The following is a 22,027-nucleotide window of genomic DNA, read 5'->3' as shown; positions in this document are numbered from 1 at the left end:
CCAGGGAGATCCGCCCACTGCAGAAGCCAAGGGCCAAATGCCTGTGTCCTGAAGTGTGGGGACGAGTAGGTAGGACACAGCGAGCTGCTCGGAGGTCAGGGCTGCCTCAGAATCAGAGTGGATGCATTCCCAGGCTGCAGCGTGTGTAGAAGGCAGAGCAGAACCACCTGTGGCATAACAATGTGCCACGTGGCGTTGCACAGGAGGGCTGTGGGGTGGAGACAGAGCAGGGGTCACCCAGCTCTCTGACCAGATCACATTTAGAGCACAGGGGCCACCACGGGGACGCGGAGGTAAACTCAGGGAGCAGTGACCAGGGCAGGACTCTAAGGTGTGGCCTTCTGCAGGCAGCGATGCGAAATGAAAGGAACGAGATGTAAGACTGTATATTCACACAGCTGTGTGTACACACACACACACACACATCTTTGCATAGAGAAGCAGCCTGGAAGAAACTACACCAAAATATAAATAGCGATTATCTGTGGGAATTACAAGCGCTTTTAAACATGGTTTTTGAATGCATTTTCTAACATGTCTATTTGTTATCAATGGCAAGAATACGGGCCAGGAGCGTATGTTACCCAAAGATGGACCCAGGGGCCTATCGGTGTCCTAGGGCCGCTGTAACACATCACCACCAACGTGTGGCTTATTACAGTAGGAATTTATTCTCTTGCAGCTCTGAAAGCCAGAAGTCTGAAACCCAGGTGTCAGCAGGGGCAGTCTGTGCCGGGGCTTCTGAGGGAGAGTCTGCTCGGGCCTCCCTCCCAGCTACTGGGGCTGCCAGCCGCTCCAGGCATTCCTCAGCTTCTGGCAGCATCACTCCAACCCCTGCCTCCAGCCTCACATGCATTCTCCCTGCGTCTGTGTGTCTCTGTGTCCAGATTTCCTCTTCTCATAAGGATACCCGCCACTGGATTAGGGCCCACCCTACTCCCACGTGACCCCGTCTTAACCTGAGTCCATCAACAAAGACCCTGTTTCCAAACAAGGTCACATTCACATACATCTCTTGGGGGGATGTGCAGAATTCAGCCCATAGCAAAAGGCTGTTAACCCAAAAGAAGAGAAGACACAGGGCCATGGCTGTGTCTCCAGTATCCGGCAGGCTCTCCATTTGAGGATTAGACGTGGTCTACTTAGCTCTATGGAGAAGCAATGGGTTCAAAGTGGATGCTCCCAAAAGCCAGACGTGGTCTCAGAATAGGGAGAATGCTCACTCAGAGCTGTCTGAGCTGGACTGGCCATGCTGGGTGCGGAACTGCCACCCAAGAGTCCTAGACCTGACTGGAGTTCTCTTCTCTCTGGTGTAGGGGTACTGGTCGGGGTCGGGTGTTGGACTAAACAATTTTAAGGTCCTGGCAGCCCTAAGATTCTGCCATCCACACAGGCACCGTCAATGATTTAAGCACCACACAGTACTGGCCCGGCCACTCTCGACAGTCTGTTCAGTCTCATGCTAGCTTGGTGTCATCGGCACTGGGCAACTCCCACTCTTCACAACAAAGCAGCTCTGTCCGATATTTTCTGCCTTTTGGTCCCTCAAGGAAAGATGGAGTTTGCACAGTCAGAGTCAACGGGATAAAGACATCGATCAAGATAGGAGTCAAGGCATTCTAGGAGAACCCTGACACTCCTGATTCCAAGGGCCTTTCTCATGCCCAATAGAACCCAAGGGGCAGCCCCACTCCCCAGGTCAGACCGGCCAGAGGGTGAAGGCCCTTGGGCCAGGGTCAGAAAACAATCCACAGTTTGTTTAGACATAGTGAAGACTGCCCCAAGAATAACGTTTACATAAGAAATAGCAGTAACATCGCAAGTTGAGCTTGTTTATTTAAAAAAAAAAAAAAAAGGCAGCAAAATCTTGTTTGTGATGAGAAGGAAGACTGTTCTTCAAAACAGCCTTTTCTTTTCACCCCCAAAATGAAACATCTACACTGCTCACCTCTCCACGGGGTCCCTGAGCATGACGATCAGTTTCGCATCTGGCTGAAAGGCGTGGATGAAGTCCTGGGTCAGAAAGGGGGGCTCGCCATCCGTGCTGTTGTCATAGAAGAACATCCAGGCGTTGTTATCCCACATGGTGGAGGCGCTGGCCTCCCCTGGAAGGAGAGAACACCGGGAGTGAGCGAGGCTGAGTCAGAGGCTCCTGCAGAGCAGCCCGATTTAGGGGCTAAACCTGGCTGTGAGCAGGTGAGTGGGTCGCCATGCTGCCAGGCGGGACCCCAGGAAGGGGAGGCTGACGACCACCTCCTGCCGCAGTGACACCCCCCACTCCAAGGACCTCCACCTAGAAATCCAGGTGATCCAGGTGATCCAGGTGATCCAGGCAGCACGGAGCATCTCTACCTCCCAGCTCTTCTCATCAGGTGCAAAAAACTCTCTACTAGCATCTGGCCTCCCAATTTCACAATGTTTAACTTTGCTCACAGTGCACAGCTCTGTGGCATTTTAAGGGCCCACTGAGAATGTACTAGATGGTTCCCTTCAAAAAGCATCAAGAATGAAGGAGCACTTCGGGGAAGCTGATCCTCATGAGGAAACGGCATGCCACTTGCGTCAATCTTTCCTCGAAATCTCAAGGGTCAGTCCCAGTGCACACTCTAAGATCAAATGTGAGGAAGGCTTTGTGGGAAGGCTTACAGGACCTCAGGCCTGTGTTCCCATCCACCCAGTTGCCCTGCATGCAGCTGGCATTCCCTCAGGGCTGACTGGGTGAACAGGAAGTTGGTTCTAGCCCTTGTTTTATCGTGGTCTGCACGAATGAAGCATGATAGTGTTAAATATATATTTTAGGAGAGCGGTGAGGCCAGGACACAGACATTTCAACATTTCTATCCCAGATAACTGAACCAATCCCTGACTTTTTTTTTAAGGACAGTCTTCAGAGATTAGTAAGAAAGGCAAATCAAACAATTATATATTCGATTTCCAGACACTTTACAGGGGACTACATGATACATCTCAAAGTCACTTGCTGGGAGAAAATCTGAGCCCAAAGACTAAGTTGCTTTGATCAGTGACGAGCACGTCACAGTACTGCAGAGAGCTAGCAGGGCCCTATTTATTCTGCTGGATGTGCAATCATGTCCAGGTGAGCATTTCTATTCTGATCTTTCTTTTTATTTTTTTTAAGAGATAATACCATAGCATACAGCGGGGGGAAAAAACAAGCCAATCAGAAGTCCTTTGAAAATTCTACTCACAATGAATAAGAGAATATTAGGACAAAGGAAGTATCTAAAATCAAGTTGATACAAATTCTGTCCAATGCCATAAATGAACTGGTTCTACATTTGTCCATCCACCTGTCCATCCATCCATCCATCCTCTATTCATCCTTCATCCATCCAGACAGAAAGCACTCATTTGGTGTCTGATATGTGCCTGGCACTGTGTTTGGCACTGGGGATAGATGTGAGAAACAAGACAGATAATCCCCTCCCCTCTCACACCTTACAATCTCAGGGAAGACCAATACTTCAATAAACAATCCGAGCCCCACGTGAGCACTTTGACAGGGCAGAGCAGGGGCCCATGACAGCAGAGGCAGGAGCCTTTCAACGTGTATCGATGCCCAGCCTAGAGAACCCAGTCACTTGAGTCCTTCATGACTCCAGCCATTAGCCCCGACCACTGAGAAAAGGCCCTCTCTAACTCACTGGCCAAGATGAAGAAAGACCCGTATGCTTCTACCAAGGATCTAACCAGAAGATGAAACTGGGTTGAATCACATTTCAGGGCTGGGAGGAGCCTAGAACTGATCTGGTCCAACAAGCCCATTTTACAGATGAGAAGACTGAGTTCAGGAACACAAAGATGGACTTGCCACACGGCACAGAGCTGGCTGGTGGTATGGTCAAGGGCTAGATGCCAGCTCTCCATTTGCCTCCCCACTACCACAAAACTCGCTGAATTCTGCTTCAGATAAACATCAGAGCAGTAAATTTATTCCTTATTTTCCATTTCTAAATCTAGAAATAAATAAAATTAGGAAACAAAAACTAAACCTTCCCTTTTCCCTTTATTACTTTAGGCTCTATTTCGTGACCCTAGGATGAATATTTTTAGCTCTTTCATAAGAACATGAGATATTCCCAGAGGCATACAGTACATGTGTCACAGACAAATACTAATCAGACTTGTAATATGGGGTGTTTGAACTCCAGGCTGCAAGGAAATAGCTAGTAGCCAATTCACACTGGGTGGGAGGGCATGATCTCATCTGGCTCCTGGGACTAGATTTCTTTGAGTTTAAAAATCAATCAATCAATCAATCAATCAGGGCTTAGGCATGTAAGCCTGTCCCCCTGGACACGGGAGTCAAAAGTAAAAAGACATCATTCAAATAGTTGATTACAATTCCTCTTAGTCACTAACAGAGTCACTGAATTTGGAGAATCCAAATATAATAGATTTAGGAGAATAAAAAAATAGATGGCTGCTTCAGGTAACCAATTTAAGCAAAATATGTGATTTGATTTCTCTTTCAGACGTATAAGTGAATAAATGTCTTCTCAGCTGAATTCAATAAAGAGAGTGAATAGATATGTTTTTGATAAAACATCTTGTGAACTTAAAAAAATGATTATTAATCAAACTACCTCATTTTGAATGTCTACAGGCATTAGGCTGACAAGGACTAAGCTTTTTCAACAGTAATTAGTCACCCACGATGCACTAGAGCTGTGTCTATTTCAGGAGAGGCTGCCTCCATCTTCAGGGTCCCAGTGGCCAGAGAGTACAAAAGCCACAAGAATTAAACTGATGACTAACAAGTTAATTTTGCGTTCATGATGCCCCATCCAAACTTACTCAGATGGGTGTATCATGAAAAGAGATCATGCATGCAAGCGTAATTTACATAAAAGCAAAGAAATGGTTAACTTTTTTTAAAAAGCCATTTTCAGGTACACTTAAATCTCCATGGAACTAGAAAGTCCACTAAAGGTTTCTGCTTTATAGAAGTTGCACAAGCAACGTGAACATTTTACACAGGGGCAATAGTGACAGCCAGCAAGGAAATGCACACTCAGCAGCTGTGGTCAGGCATCACACAGATGTTCGCAGTGCAGTGAAGCTGGGCCTGGCCCAGGGCAGGAGCGGGGCCCTCGAGGGAGCTACACAGAAGCCATACCGATAATGAGTCTATTTATCTTGCTCTGCTCCTTTGTGGAGCTGGCCTGCAGTCCTTGATGAATCTGGTGTGCGGCCAGGTCAAAGAGGTCCAGATAATCTTCCACAGGATAGCGGTCCCGCAGCCCATCTCTTAGGCGGACGATCCCTACAGGAACCAAGAAGCAAAGGTTACTGAGGACAAAGCTGCCACTGCCGAGCTGCTGGCCTCTGGGGAGTAACCACCGAGGGATGGGAAGGTCCGAGGGCCTGGATGCAGCAGCCAAGGCTTGGTCCAATGAGTTGCAAGAGAGGGAGGGGTGTCTGTGAACTGGACGCCCTCTTTTAACCCATGTGCACTTCGAGGGGGTAGAACGCACCACCATTAAGCTGCACAGCAGCAGCGTAAAGGATGGCATACCTGTTCAAGAACTATAAACCTGTCTGCTGGGAGGGCCAGAAAGTTCGGGGCTGGTTAACATGTACACCAGGCGAGGCCCTCAAGGGACTGGGCAGCAACGCCATCAGTGTACACACCCTGGATCAAAAGAAAAAGCAGCCCATCAGAGGGACAGTATCCTCTGAACCTCAGATGCATCTTCTTCGTCAGGGCACACCAGCAGCTTGTTGTGGTTCTACTGGATCAAGCAGCCTGTCCATCTGTCCAAACATGGGGAATTGATGGTCCCTAGACAGATACCTAGGCTACTCTGGCATCAGCCACAAGCAGCCTAAATTTGCCCCTTGCCTTAGAACTGGGTAAGTTTCACTTGATAATGTATTGAAAACACACCTCCCAAACCACAGCCACCAAGGTCAGTAGGAAGTGGAGAGAGAACATCCATGGGCAAAAGAGCAAGAGGTTCAAGGTGACACTGGACACCAGACTCCAGAGGCCCGCACGCCCCTGTGCTTCCCTGTCCTCTGCCAGCAGGAGCCTGGTTTCCAATGGGGGAAATGGTGAACTGCATAGGGGAAAGCGCCCTACAGATGAGTACAGGAACCCTGGCACCCACAGCTGCCGCTGCCAAACCACAAAAGACACATTTACACTTCTGTTCACTCCAGGAGGAACATCAAAAGGATTAAGTCAAACGTTTGTCAGAAAACACATTCAGTGTTGGGTCTAAACTTAGATCCTACAAAGGAAAACTTTCAAAATTCCCTTCCAGGGACCCTAGGTCCTTCACATGGGAAAAACCCCTGAGGCCCGCCCAAACTTTGGCATTTGTCATCCCTTAGCCCCGGTGACCAAATGTCTCCTGGCAGAAGAGAAAAGTTTAAGGAGAGGAAACAGTGACCTGAGGGCTGCTGGGTGGCTCGGACTGGGCAGAGCAGAAACCAGCCTACAGGAGGGATGATGGGTGATGTCCGAGAACAACCCTGTGGGAAAGGGGTGCTGTGAGCAGGGTCGCCTAGAATTATCTCCGTGTGGTTTTCACTCTGACCCCATGATGTCAATGAGGTAGGTCAGAGAAAAGAGGCCCAAAGCAGCTCAGTGACGGGCTGACCATCCTGGACTGAACTGGCCTCTTTCTCCTGCCTCCTGCCGGTGTGGGCAGCTGGGAACAGCACTTCAGCCTGGCCAGCACTCAACATTCACGGATGGTGCCCAGGCCCGGGCCCTTCGGGACAAGAGCTGCGGATCCTGAACCCTTCCCCTGGCCCTGCACACAGCCGGCACTCAATCAGTGCTCACTGGGTGGTAGGGAGCTGGTGCCCGTCCTGTCGGCTGTCTGCCTGGCGGGCCCCAAACCAAAGAACTGTCTCATCTCCGTGTCTCGGCGTCTTTCCTCATCTCCCCGCCGTGCCCGACTCACGGGGCTTCACAGCGCCGGTCTGGGTCAGCCTCTTGGCTCCCACTCCAACCCTGGCCCTGACCCTGACCCAGACCCCAACCCTGACGTGGCAGAAGGAGCAACAGGACGAAGGAGGCAGGAGCCCCACGCTCAGCGCGAGGCCCCCACGCCCCGCCTGCAATGGGGACTGCGCCTGCGCTCACCGAACCGCTTCCGGGTCCACCAGTGCGGCTCCTTGATGGCGGAGAACTTCACTTCCGGGTGCAGCCGCAGGCGGTCGTAGAGGTCGGTGGTGCCGCACTTGGGCTGCCCGATGATGTAGAAGTGCGGCAGGCAGCGCAGGCGGAAGTGCTTGCCGTTGGCGTGGGACAGGTGGCCCCAGAAGGCCTTGCGCAGGGCGTCGAAGGTGGAGCGGAATCGCTTGGAGTAGAGCACGTAGGAGTTGGTCAGGTAGGGGTCGGTGGTGTTCCTCCCCGTGAACTCCTCGTACCAACAGGGGCTCTTACTATTGGGGAGGAATTTACTGGGGATCACTGAAAACATCTGCAACAAAAAAGAAAGAAAGGGAGAGACACACTAAGGGGAAGACATTAGCAAAAACACATTTGAACCAAGCGTGATCCTGCCCTGATACTTAGTACAGCATTCACATGGAGTGTTATGCGATGATGACTAAATACTGAAACAAAGCAAAACATGGTAAACAGCCAATGACCATGCTTTTCCTTAACCCAGAATGAAAAATAAAATTTGGAGAAAATGAAGATAGAAGTTCAATCAAAATCCATTCTACCATGATTTATTTTACACACACACACACACACATACACACACAGAGGAATCTAAATTAAACAGTTGGAACTTTTTACTATGTAGTTGTATATTTAAATGGCCGTTACAGACAAACATAGTGATTAAGACAGACTAGAAACAGGATAACAGTAATCCTGTAAAAGCAACTTTAACTGCCATGACCACATTTCAAGCAAGAAGTCCTAGAAAGGAATTAACAGAAGGGGCATCCCATTCAGTACAGCATTGCCTTCTTGACGTTAACAGCATAAGTACAGCACTTCCAGTGAACTCTGATTCATAAGGCTGTAACAAATTACCCTTGTTACACTTGGGAAATTTTGGCTCATCTTCTTCCTGTGTTCCCAAAGATGGTGATAGGAAAGGAAGCAACTATATTTTAAAATCAGTCAACAGTGATGAGCACCAGGCTACTCACATGCAATTCCTGCTTCTTGAGATCTTCTACATCTGGGAGCTGTCTGGTAGTGAACTCAATCCTGGCCGTGATGCTGTTGATAATTAATTTAATGCTTGGATAGTCTTTCACGAGTGAAATATTATTTATAGAGGGTTGGTGATGATGCTCTTTCACGTCACTCGGATTTCCACCATCCATCAAGCTGGGATTGCTGGGGAAGGCTCCGTAATGGAAAGGCGATGAGAGCAGAAGCTCTTGGTGGACCCCAGAAAGGATGTACGAAGCCATCACCAATGTCATTATTATCAATCCAAAAACAAGGCTGCATCGCTTTCCCTTCTTGAAGCGCAAAAACCCACCCCAGCTCTCATTCCCTTCAGCCCTCACTTCGAGAACAGCAAGCAAGTTCATCTGCTTACCGTCCACTCGAAACACAATTCTGTTTTCTCCTTTGCATGCAGGGCACTCCTGGTGACCGTGATGGGGGCCTCCTCGACAGCCAGCCTGCTGTGGGTGTAGTGTCGTCGGGCGACAGCTGTATGCAGCAGTTAATGCAGTGCCTCATGGTAATGTCCTTGGACCGCTGGCCCACCGAGCCATGGGCGAGCCCCTGAGGAATCCAGACGCGTGCAAGTCGTACTGGAAAACTTCAAGGGCGTCTCGTGATCACATAAGATGATCGAAAGGCCCAAGCAACAGAAACAGACATAAAATGGAGCAAGCGCCAAACACCAGTGACTGAGGAAGCACGTTCTTTGGCTCAATTCCAAAAGACAACACGAATGATCTCCAGTTGTCATGTTCTGTAAGAGCTACCGCAATCCTGAAAAAAGCCACAAGGTCGGGAGCAATTCTTCCTGTCCTTCAGGTTTTTCCCATGGCACAAAATGAAGTGGAAGAATTCTCACTGGAAAACATAGAAACACCCACAGGATTAGAAGAGTTCATGGCCGACGCAATGAGAGATGGATTGGCGTGCCATCCATGCAGAGTCCCTGAAGATTTCTTCTCTTACACCCTGTGTTCCTTTGAAATGTTTCCTCTTCGTGGGGAACAAAATCTTTTAGACATCAGATTACCTAAACAACAAAGAAAAGAGGTTTTATTACATTATGTGATTGAGACAGGAGGGCGGAGGGCAGGGCACAACCACTGGAGGAACGGCACAGCAGTTGAGGACAGGACAGACTGGTTAGAACCCCGATGGCGGAAGATTCGACTTCTAGTAGACCTTGAGCCTCAGGGCACACCCACAGGTGCCATGACAGTTCCCAGGCTGACAATAAAAGGTCAAAAAGTGGACCGGGGGTGGGGGGTGGGGGCGCCGAGTTCCCAGAAATCCTTGCCCCTTCCCCAACATAGTTAGAATAATCCTCCTACTCATTAGCATATGAAATGACCAAGCCCATAAAAACTAACAACCCTGCACCTCGTGGTCGCTCTCCCTCTTGCCTTCTGAGAGGGCCAGCACTCTGTCTATGGAGTGTGTATCTACTTTTACTTCAAACTCAACACCCCCACACCTCTTGGCCTCTCTCTCGCCTTTGGAGATGGCCCACAATCTGCCTAGGGAACACGTATCTCTGAAGCCACTCTCCCTTCTGAGTGAGATGGACTACACTCCGTCTATGGGGGTGTGTATCTCTCTAAATAAATTTGCTTTCACTTTACTATGCCTCGTTCTTGAATTCTTTCCTGTGCAAGGCAAGAACCTACTCTCCAGAAACGTGATGACAGCACTAACCCTGGGGTCATCTTCCAAGGAGAGAAGTTCACAGTTCTTTTCCACTTCTAGGTTTCAGACAAACCTACTGGGTCACAAGCAAGTTACAGAAAGTCATACAGGAGAAAGGGAGAGGGTTCAGGTCCTTGGTACTCAGCTTTGGAGTTGAGTCTGTGCCACCGAATGCGGCCCCAGCACCGGCACCCCATCAGCACTGTGGCAAACACTTCTTCTTTTGCACAACCTACGTATTCTCTGATACCTCCATCTTGACTGGATCCCCCAGTCCTAGGACTTGCAGTCATTCTCAGATTCATGCACGGTCAGTAACTATGAATTGAGGGATGAACTGAAATATTGGTGCTTTTACGTCAACAAAAAAAATCCAAGAAGGAGGATAGTTCAGATGGGAGCAGGCAGAGAAAAAATTTCTTTCTTTTCCAGTAGAACCTGTAGTCTCTTAACCTAGAGCTAACGTTCATTATCAGTTTAGGATGCAAAAGTTAATGGAAGTTTAGAAACACTGAAATGATTCTCTCCTTCAGTAGAATGTACCGTATGAAAAAAAAATTTGACTTTAAGTTATTAAGCAATTAAATCCAACCTGCAGTATTCCCCTGAGTAACGGAACACTTCAGACCCCGAAACAATTTTTCACTTTCATCATCCTCGGAAAAACACGATTCTTAAAAATCCATTAATAGAATCCTGCAGTTTTAAAATGTATTGTTGCCCAAATGACACTTCTTTGTAGATGTTGTAAAAAACAGCAAAACAAACAAACAAAAAAAAAAAAAAACAAAAGAAGGACACCTGCTTAGTTGCTTAGTTTCCATCAGTGGTAGACCACTGCTGACTCGCTGGCTGTGTGACCTTGAACAAGCCATATAACCTCTCTGAGCTCTGGCTTCCTCACCAGTAAAATTAGGATAAGAGTACCCCTCTTCTAAGTGTGTAACAAGAACTAAATTAGTTAATGCATGTGAAGAGTTTGCATGATGCCTGCACATATTTAGCATCCCATGAAACACGGATGACATGAATAACGATAGCATTATCAGTGACAATTAGTATTACGTTTTTTAGTTGTCAATGAATGCCAAGAACACCTGATGCAGAATCAAAAATGGGAGATTCCCATCACGTTATTCTTCCTTAGCATCCGAGAATTATCCAAGGGTGGCAGACTCACTTCTGACTCTGTACACACACCCACCAAACAATCCTTACTGTCCCCAGAAAAAGTGGTATTAACTAACCCTGCATAAAGCCCTCTCGTATTGGCTGAAGGGCTGAACGATCAGAACTCACCAGCAGAGATACCCACTTCCCCTTGACCGAAAGGCCCATGTTTTATCAAAACACGATGACCAAGAAATAGCCAAGCAGTTTCCCAAAATGTCTTCCACAAAATATTCTGCATGTTATGGATAGGTGTTCAGCGCTTAAGTTACCTGGAGAAAAGGTGAGGTTGACAAAATTACACAGACTTCTTTATAGCAGGACTCTTCAGGGACTTTAACATGCTAATAAGTCCTGTGAATCCACAGGAGAGGAATATATAATCTACACACTGTCCAAAACATATTTGGCCACGGGATTCTCACTGCTGTCTCAGGGAAGCAGTCTGAGGAATGCTAGTCAGTTAAGATTGTGATCCGGGTCAGAGCAGTTCTGACAAGAGCAGAGGAGTGGGAGCCGTGGGAGCAAACCACTCCAGAGCCAGGCCAACATCTCAGGCTCCCCCACCCCCCGCCATCCTTGAGAGCAGCTGGAGGGACGTGTCGGGAACCTCAAGGCTCAAGTCCCTGCCTCCAACTTGCTCAACCACCCCTGACCCATCACTTGGTACAAACAATTCTCCCAAACCAAAGAAACAAAAGGGCAAGCTCCCCTACTTGGAAGCCCCATCGCTAAGCCAAGAACATATTTTTTACATGTCGAAGACAAGGTCAAGTGGGGTTACAATGAGACTCCAACCAGGATCACCATGGGAAGCGAATTCGCACCCTCCTTTTCTCTGGCTGCAGGAAGCTTAATTAGATTTTTGTTTCCAAACATGGTCTTTGAAGCTCCAAGACAAGAATGTGCAGAATGGGCAAAACATTCCTCAACAAGAACAAAAGTTTCCGATTACAAGCAAAGTAAATAAGTAGACCTGGGTAGTCAGGGAAGCTGACGGTCTCAACAGAGAGGCCCCGGGACATGGTCAGTCAGAACATTTGTCCCCTGGGCAGGCTGCACCCTCCAGCCAGAGCTTCCACTCCACGGCTCACTTCTTAAACATAAAATGAGCTGCAGAGAACTGGGAAAACAATTCAGGATGCCCTAAGAGCCTTAAAAAAAAAAAAAAAAAAAACCACACTCAGATACAGTGTTATCTCCTATAACCATTCACTCATTCATTGCTTCCTTGTTTCACTCACCAGATCCCTTCTAAAGGCAGACTGTGTACTGGGCCCCGCAGAAGATACAAGTCCAGGTGTGGGGGCCTGAAACCAATACCTGATGGGGGGGTGTGATGTAATGAAAAAGAAACATTTGATCTTTGCCCCCAGTTCCTGGCACAGAGCTTCTAAAACCTTTGGAATTTCCTGAGTGGCAGGGGTGATAGGGTCCACAATGTTTCATTATTCATAACAAGCCCCTTTCAACCACACCTCAGTTTATGCCAGTGAGGTGACATCCCAGACAGCTTCAGGATGGGGCTGGTAGCCAGAAAGCCCCAGCCTGATTAGAAGCTTGAAACTTGCAGTGCTGACTCCCCAACCTCCAGGGAGGGGAAGGGACTGGAGACAGTTCATCACAAATGGCCAATGATTTAATCAATCTTGCCTACATAATGCCTCCCTAAAAACCCCGTAATGACAGGATTCACAGAGCTTTCTAATTGGCGAGCCCGTGGGGGTGATGGGAGGGCTGTGCGCCCAGAGGGAGCATGGAAGGTCCACAAACCTCCTCCCCATTCTTGCCCCACGCATCTCTCCCATCTGCCTATTCTTGGATCCTTTATAATAAGTGGGTAATAGTAAGTAAGGCACTTTCCTGAGTTCTGTGCATCATTCTAGCAAATTATGGAACCTGAGGAGGGGGTTGTGGGAACTTCTGAATTTGCAGTCAGTTAGGACAGATGTGTGGGCAGCCTGGGGACCCAAGCCTTGTGGCTGGTGCCTGAAGCGGGGTAAGTCTCAGAGGACTGAGCCCTTAACTTGAGAAATCTGTGCTAATTTCAGGGAGTTACTGTAAGAATTCAGCTGAATTCCAGGATGCCCAGCTGGTGTCTGGGGAGTTGAAGATTTTGTCGGTGTGGGAAAACTCCCTATGGGGCTCTCTTTGAAAAAAAAAATGTGAAACTATCTTACATTTACAGATTTTACCAAAACATATGGCCAGTGCATAGTATGTAAAGTACTTGATTAAAAGTAACAGCCGTATGACCAGGTGAGCACATGGCTGTGAGCCCTTCTAAGTGCAGGGCCTGGAGCTTCGAGGCTTCTAGACCCATCCTGTCTACAGGGATGGCAGTGTGCGGGAGTGGCCGGGGCAGGGAGGCCTTTTCCCCACTTGGAGCTTGTGTTCCACCAGGAGTTGGGGACTGCAGGGCAACAGACAATAAAAAAAAAAAATCACAAATAAATAGCATCATTTCGGACACTGATAAAGGCTAGGAAGACAATAAAAAGGGAGAATCCAGTGAAACCATTAGAACAGGGTCTCAATGCCACACAAGGGCCGGAGAGTTCTTTGTCGTCAGGGACCATTCTGTGCACTGTGGGAGGATGTTCAGCAGCATCCCTGGCCTCCATCCCCAGAGAGAACTGCCGCCTTAGAGGAAGGGAAGGTAGAGAGGGTGGCCAGGGAAGACCTGATTTAGGAGGGGACATCTGAATGATGCAAAGGAAGCCGGCCATGTGGGGGTCAGGGAAGTAAAGACCTTGTGAAGCTGGAGATCAAAGCCCATCGGGGCCAGCAGGAGGGCTGACCCCTGGGCTGTGAGGCAGGTGTGGGGCAGGAAGCAGGTGAGAGGAAAGGCAGGGACCGGACTCTGGAAAGCCGGGAGGGCCAGGTCAGGGCTGGGATTTGTCCAAGGGCAAAGAGGGAGGCACACTATGTATTCATTCAAAAGCATCTTTAAAATACTTACAACTCTTAACTAACATAACTCGGGGAAGAATACTCAAATTCATGTGACTGGATTGAAAGGAAAATGCATTGCTGCTTTGTTCCTGGACTGGCTTTTTCCATCTGCCACAAATTACCCCAAGAACAGTCATTCGGAAACCTAACACCCCACGTTGTTCTTTCTCAAGAAATAAGCAATGCCTATCCCCTGCACTTCATCTGTCTGGAATGTCCACATATTGGTGCCAGTGGACTCAGATTAGACAGGACCCTTGGCGCTCCCATTCAGGTATTAAACCAGAGTCCTCAGGTGTACATTTCAGTGAGATTGCTCCCCAGCCTGGGCTCAGCACTGTGCCCTGCGGATTCAGGCTGTAATGGTGGGAACCTGGTACCACAGTAAGAGATCAGATAACTGGCCCCAAAATAGAAAGCATTCAATTACCCAGCCCCCGGCTAGGATGGCCCCTATTAACCTATGCACCCTAAACATCATTAGCAAGCCATTTATAACAAAATTGTAATCGAGAGACCTAGAAATACCACTTAAGATTAAGTAATTGAATGCCCCTTCAGTGTAAGATCGATAAAGGGCATCCAATTTCACCCTAGGAAAAACTTATTAAATTATTGTAGCTATAAGCTGATATAGCAGAAGAAAGATGTACAGAACTTCAAAAGAAATCTGGATGGATTTAAATAAATAGCTTCATTTAGGTAGAATATTTACATCTGCCCTCTGGGAGTAGAGAAGAAAAATTAGCTAAGTATATTATTTTACTTTAATGTTTTAAAGAAAAAAATTTGATGGGTTTTAATTAACCTTTACTAAAACACAAAACCTTCTTCTGATTAGTATGTCTGACTGCTGACATTTCCCCTTGGGCTATGATGCGTGTGGAAATACATTCTTTCGAGGAATATTAATCAACAAGTGGCAAAAGGAAAATTTTTCACATTTAGCTCAAAGGGATCCTCAGTTTGTCGCTGAGACTGGGAAGAAAGCTAACAAGGCTAGAGAGCTCTGTGCAAACAACAGATTATCAGCTTTACTCTCGTACCTGGATTTTATGCTGTTGATCACACCACAGTCAATAAACAGAATAAAGCCACGTTCCTCAATGAACACTCATTGGCCTACAGCCCAGTGGGAAGAATACAGTCAGTAGTCATGTGGGCCAGGATGCTGAAGTCCTGTCCACCTGGAGACTCGCACAAGTCACTCAAGTGGTCCGGGCCTCTGCATTCTCCAAGAAGTCCTTGCCGGTAACAGATCACATACAGCACTGGAGCCTCGGTGCTAGAGCAGGGTTACCGAGCTTTGACCTTGAGCAAGTCACTAAACCTCTCTCCCCCAGCCCCACCCCCCTTTTCTTGGATGCAAACTGAGAATAATCACAGAGTCTATATCATAGCACTGCTGTGAGCATGAAGTAAGCCAATTCATGTCAAGTGCTTAGAGGGGTGTCTGGCCCACTGTAAATGCTAAATTAATGTTAGCTATTATTATCTATACATAGCCCTGACCCACAATAAGTATTTGATAAGTAGCAATTTGTTACTGTTTATGGCAGATTGCATTTTGGTACCAATTTATTATCTCTCCCTACATTCACACCCTCACCACATAAATGACTTTGTAGTTTGACTTCCCAATCAAAGGAGTGGAATACATTTCTCCACCCATTGGCTTGAGTTTGGAGAATTGCTTTGGCCAACAGAACGAGGCAGCAGTGACAGCATGCCGGTCCCAAACCCAGGCCTTAGAACAGGTCAAATGTGTCCACCTGCCCCCTGCACCTCTACCATCACTGTGGGGAGAACATGGCGGCTCCAGGAGGAGGATGAGAGACACATGGACCAGAGCTACCCGGCTGAGCCCAACCAGGAGCAGCCATCACCCTGCTGGCCCCCAGCCAATCTCTGCAGACGCATGAGAAATAATAAATGGCTGCTGTTTCAAGTCACTGAGTTTTGAGGTGTTTTACTATGTGATAAAAACTAACCAATATCTTCCTCTACAGGTTACCAACAATAGATGTTACTAAGTTAAACCAGTATAATAGCACTTTAAGAATTCCAAAAAGTGTGTTTATATGACTAAAGTGAATCATGAGCAATTCAGGCCAAAGCAACTCATCCAAAGACCCAGGGATTCATTGAATCGATGCTTTTTCCTTAAAGAACCCCTTGGCTCACACCATAAGCAGATATGCCAAAATAATGCTGGAAACCCAGAGGAAGCTGCTCCCAAATCAAGACAAAACTATCCAAATGTCACACACCAGGTTATTTTCTGGTAAAAATGTGTATTTATGACAACCACAGCTGTTATGTTTCAGTTATCTGACGACTGACGCCACTCTCCCTACTCCCTGATGAAGAACCTTCCTCCTTGCCTATTTTTAGAGTCACTAAAATTTCTTTCTTGCTCCCTCTCCTTGAGCAAGCCCTTCCTGCAGCCTGATCTTACGATTTCCTTGCCAGATTTCATCTTCCCTTTTGACAAAGACATCTCATCCCTGCTTTGTCTGAAACAGAGATTCTCAAACTGTGGCCTGCAGGATCTTCTTGGCTCACCCAAAACATACGTCACACAAAACACAGGCAGTTTTTAAAAGTGATTTTTTAAAGCATACTTGACTCTATGTTAAGTTCTTCATCAACATATTTGTTAATAATGGCCACTTCTCGTGCTTTACAGTATAGAAATATTCTAAACTACATATATTCATTACATAGAATATGTCCACAGGAAACAGGCATTTTCTCTGAGATCAGATCTCGACAATATGCAGCCAGCTCCTCCTCTGCATCTGGTCTAAGGAACCAAATGATGTGCAACTTGGTGGGAAGTTGGGATGTAGCAAAAATGTTCTCTGAGCAGGCACAGTAAAGCCTTGCAGCCTTCGGCGTGAGGCAGACCAGTATTTCAACCACACTTTCACTCTGTGCCAGCTTTATGATCTCAGGTAACTAACTTCACCATTCTGTGACTTTATTTTCTCATCTGTAAATGGGAATAAAACCATCTCCTCCCATCATGGATGTGAAGAGGAAATGAGATACTATACATAAAATGCTTAACGTGGCATCTGGCACACAGCAAGACTCAACAAATGGTATGTATTCTTTGTATTATTACAGAAGAGGCCCTCAGGCCTACTTGTTTTCAACGTTTATATAGTTCTCGGCATAGTGTCCAATTTTCCTGTCTGCAAGTGATCTGGAGTAATGAATGGGAAGGGGCAGGTGGCAGCTAGAGACAGGCTGACAAACGCAGGAATAACAGCCAAGTTTTGTAGAAGGAACAGGACATGAAAAAGCAGAGCCGGCTGGACTCATCCAGGTGCCTCAGTAACGAGGGTGGGGCGTCCCGGAGAGGCTGGGATGGCCGCAGGTGCAACCTGGGAACAGCTGGCCCCTCAGAGCAATCACTGGTGTGTAACTTGTTTCACTGACTAACAGGGAAGGTCAGTTTTCAAGAAAGGTGTCCATCCCCAAAGGGCTAAAGGTCCGGGCGAAGTGAGCGACTTCTTTACAGATGGGAGGAGAGACACAGAGAGAGGAACCCATGGCAGGGATCCCTGGGGACGTCTGCTGCCAAGTCCTTCACACTGAAAAACCTGGCAGACCTCGAAGATGATGGTGGGCAGTCAGGGCCACGTCCACACCTGTCCAGGCTCCAGTGAATCAAACCTGCAGGCCCCCACTCACCCAGGCCTGCATTTTGCAGACGAGGAAACTGAGGCCCAGTGTGGTTCTGTGCTTCCCCAAGGACATGCAGCTCATTATAGAGGCCTAGGGTCCGCATGCCAGGCTTCACCTGCACTATCAACAGGGGAGGGAGCCCTGTTAGCGGGGAAACCTGTCTTAACCTTGACCTCCACCTCGCTACCCTGGGCTGGCCTTGGACAGTCCAGAAGTTCATCCCAGATCATCCCTTCAGGAATCTCCCCTTAAAGAGCAGATGTGCAGCCTTATTCAGAGATACAGGACAGGGAGCTCTGGGATGCACACAGGAGGCAACATGAAAGGCAATGCAGGGACTGCCTTCAGTCACCCGGCACTGAGTTCTAAACTGTCTTGATTCAGACTATTCATCACTTGGGCGTGTCTCCTCCAGCTGCGAACAAACAGTGATGGACAAGAGGTGCGGCACCAGGGTAGGGGCAGCGTTCGCAGGGGCTGGCTTGGCACCGAGTGTGAGGCGGGGAGGAGGAGGGCAGGAAGTGCAGCAGGACGGGGAAGGGGGCTGGTCCACTAGTCAGTGGACGAAACGCTGAAGCTGAGATGGTGGAGAGGAACAGGAAGGGCCCACACACAGAAGGCGGGTCCAGAGCGCAGCCACAACCTCTCTTTTGTTCTTGCCCATCAAAGGGACCAGCCTGAACTCTATGACCAAGCTGGTGGCTTCCACAACCATCCACACTTTGAAACTTCAGAGCCACAAAAGTGGCACCTCTCCAACCAGGCAGCGTGCTACGGGGCGTGACCCCTGAGCGAAGATCCCCGAGCGTGGTCTCCATCCAGATCTGACATTAAGCGGGCTGGTAACCTGGGCAAGCCACTGCATCCCTGAGCCTGTACCTTATAAGTAAACATGGAGTTGGGACTATCTCTTTCAGCCCTAACGCTCACGAGCGGACGATCTGAAGTTTACTCCTCCCTAAGAAAAACCCGTTGTCACCATCTATTCTGTCTTGCATGGCTGCTAAGAAGCCAACAAGTTTGCAGCGAGCACTGAGGAGCTGGTGCAGTACTTGCCTCTTGCGAGGCAATTAGTGTTGACAATTAACCCCAAACACACAGTGTTCTCTCCTTATAAGTCGCCAGCACCGGTTAGCACACATTTATCAAGCACTCACGCTATGCGGGGCACTCTATTTGCTGAGGCTACAAATATGAAAAAAAAGCACAGCCCTCAGGAACGTCCGATCTAACTCCAGAACAAAGGCTCGAGAGGCTCCAGAAAAATGCCCACGCTCAGAATTACAGATCCCATTTCCAGGACAGCCCCGAAGCCCACTGGCCCCTGAGCATCTGCAGACCTGGGAGAACCAGCGCTGGTTCACGGAGCTGAGAACGCATCCTAACGACCGGGCTGCCTCACTGGCGCGCGGGCTCTCTGACAGCTGAAGGTGGGAGAGTGAATGGGATCCTTTTATTGTCCTTTCTGACGGCTCCCCCTCCCACAGCGTGCCCTGCTCCCTTGTGCAAATGCCGGATATATGGATGAAACCCAGCCAGATGCCCCAGTCTCTCTGAAAAGCACAGAATAATGAGGTTTCCTCAGCTCAGGGGCTGGAGGGAAAAGAGGCTTCCAACATGTCCACACGGCGCCGTCACCACATGATTTCAACATGCACGAGATTCTCAAGGTCTTTGTGACACAGCCAACAATTTTCTCTTTCTGAAACCAAATGGGGGGGGGGTAGCTATTTCTAAACTCTCATTTTATCATTTCCAGTAGTAATTTAGATCGGTGCTAGATGTAGGTACTAGATTTTCCACTCAAGCCTGTACAGCTACGAAGATGCTTTTCCATTTCAGTAGAACCTGCCTGAGACAAGCTTACCCTGTGTGCTGTGGGACCCGCCCACCCACACGGCTCCGGGCCAGAAAGCGAGGTAGGTCCTAGGACATAAGGACATAAAGCATGTCAAGGAGGCAGTGTGCAGTCTGTCTTGGGACATCTCAAGTTAGAAATTAGATAGCACTCTTTGTGCAGACTGAGATGTGTACTTCAAAACATGGGCCCAGTTTAAGGATTTAAATGAGTCCAGCGATGGTGAAAAGAGAAGGCAACAAATGTGGGTCCAGCACCTGCCATGGACAGAGCACCACACAAGGTCCCTTCTTTCTTCTCTTTTTCCCTCTTTTCTTTTTTCTTACCTTTTCTTGAAGTATAGTTGATTTATAATGTTGTGTTAGTTTCTGGTGTACGGCATAGTGATTCAGTCAAACAAATACATATATTTTTTTCATTATAGGCTATTACAAGCTGTTGAATATAGTTCCCTATGCTGTACAGTAGGACCTTGTTGTTTACGCTGTATATATTAGTTTGTATCTGTTAATCCCAAATACCCAATTTCTCCCTCCTGCCTCCTTTCCCCTTTGGCAACTAACCATAAGTTTGTTTTCTATGTCTGTGAGTCTCTCTGTTTTGTAAATAAGTTCACTTGTGTCACTTTTTTTTAGATTCCACAGATAAGTAGTATCATACGATATTTACCTTTCTGTGTCTGACTTAGTTCACTTAGTATGATCATCTCTAGGTCCATCCCTGTTGCTGCAAATGGCATTATTTCATTCTTTTTTATGGCTGAGTAGTATTCCAGAGTGTGTATGTGTGTGTGTCTATTTTTTAATGGCAACCCTCTGAGGTCAGCACTGTGACCTCCAAGTTATATGTGGGAGCCTGAGGCACAGCGGGGTTAGAAACTTCCCCAGAGCCCCCTGGTCCTAGCCAGGGGCAGGACAAAAATCCAGCCACAGGTCTATTTGGCTGCAAAGCCTGTGACCTTTCCCCCGACACCACACGGTCACATAGGATGGCAGCTCTGAGAGAAACCGCTCAGAACTTGAGGCTCAAAAAGCAGTGGGGTCAGCCTTCACCCAGCCCACCAGCCACCTGTCTCCCAGGCAAGGAGGTGCGCCAGAGGAGGATGACTGTCTGGTTGGACTGTCAGCTCTACAAAGACTGGAGTCAGTGATGCCCAGCCCTGAAATCAAATCAGGGTAGCTACTAGATTTCCCACTCCAGCTTGTACATCAGCCGTGCCTGGCACAGGGTGGGACCTCACTGAGTAATTTTTAAATTAATGAGTAAAGGAGCAAACTCGCAGCAGAAATCCAGAACAGGGCTCTTGCCACTTAGTGACAATAGCAGTAAGAGTGAAAGGAGCTAACGTTTATTGAAGGCTTTCTGGTGACCAGACACCAGGCTGGGATTTATATGAATTATCCTGTTTATATATCATGATAACCTAAGAGGAAAGCACAATTAGTATTCCTGTTTTACAGATTAATTTAATGCTCTATACCTCCTCCACCTTATGACTTCGAGAGCAGGGGAGAGAGCCAGCGTGGGGATCAAGAGGCCTGGACAGAGCACCTGCCACACCTTTTAACCAGCCACGCGACCCTAAGCAAACCCATCACCACTTAGACCCTCAACCTCTTCTTCTCAAAATACAACACATCATCACATAGTCCAATGATTTCAGGAACCCAGCTATATGATACATTCTGTTATTATTCTTTTTGCATGCTTTCCAAGACTCAGACTTCTGCAACAACAAACCTTAACCACTGGGGGAAGAAAGTGACCCATTTTCAGACTAGAGGTCATTTTGGCTCTTGCCACTACTAGACCACAAAGATGAGAGGTAGATTCCAGCTGCCTTCCAACAGTCTTTCCTTAACACAAATAGGCAAATGAATGAAAAGAGGTGGCTCCGTGTATAATGTAGAGACTACGTATTAGGGCCAAAAGAAGCAGGGTGGCTCTTCCCCCATCACTTGGGTCCCCAGAACCCTCTCACCTGCTTTGACACGATTTCCAGAAGAGTGAAAAGGCTGTCAAACAGCAGAAGATGCCCAGCCCAGATGTCCTTCAGGAGGGGCGGAGGAGAGAGGTCTTGCATAGACACAGAGCTCACATGTTCAAAACCAACTGCGAATAATGATTTTGCAGATGTACGCCGGAACCCTACAACGAATAAATTAGAGGTGGCACAATTGAATGGGGAGCAGCTGCGTACTCCCCACCAGATGGCCTTGCTGATCTGAATAGTTTTAAACATTGTTTTATTTCCAAAGATAAGCAAAATAAGAATCTGGTTAACCCCTGAACAAGAAGAACTGCCTGAAAGCACTTCTTTGGAACTGATTTCTTTGGGATGGAAAGAGTGAGCAATCTGCCTGAATTACAATGTCCTATGGAGGGCTGCAGAACAAGGTGAAATGGGATTTTTCTGGAACATTCACTGTCTGCCCACAGAGAAGCCTAGGACTTACTAGGTGCAGCAAGAGGACGGCCCCTCC

At 47.7% G+C, this 22,027-nt stretch overlaps 1 protein-coding gene across 1 annotated transcript in view; it reads right to left on the bottom strand.

Annotated features, from left to right (window-relative positions):
- CHST15 (carbohydrate sulfotransferase 15) overlaps positions 1 to 22,027 on the bottom strand; it is a 72,806-nt gene that overhangs the window by 22,076 nt on the left and 28,703 nt on the right. The window contains 5 exon segments of the mRNA XM_032490706.1: positions 1,949 to 2,105; positions 5,141 to 5,287; positions 7,121 to 7,460; positions 8,149 to 8,646; positions 8,648 to 9,209. Coding sequence (XP_032346597.1) covers positions 1,949 to 2,105; positions 5,141 to 5,287; positions 7,121 to 7,460; positions 8,149 to 8,646; positions 8,648 to 8,695 — 1,190 coding nt within the window. The 5' untranslated portion in view covers positions 8,696 to 9,209.

Source organism: Camelus ferus, chromosome 11 (genome assembly GCF_009834535.1).
Source record: "Camelus ferus isolate YT-003-E chromosome 11, BCGSAC_Cfer_1.0, whole genome shotgun sequence".
Lineage (NCBI taxonomy): Eukaryota > Metazoa > Chordata > Mammalia > Artiodactyla > Camelidae > Camelus > Camelus ferus.
Note: the sequence above shows the minus strand (reverse complement) of the source record. Positions and strands in the feature narration are given on the sequence as shown.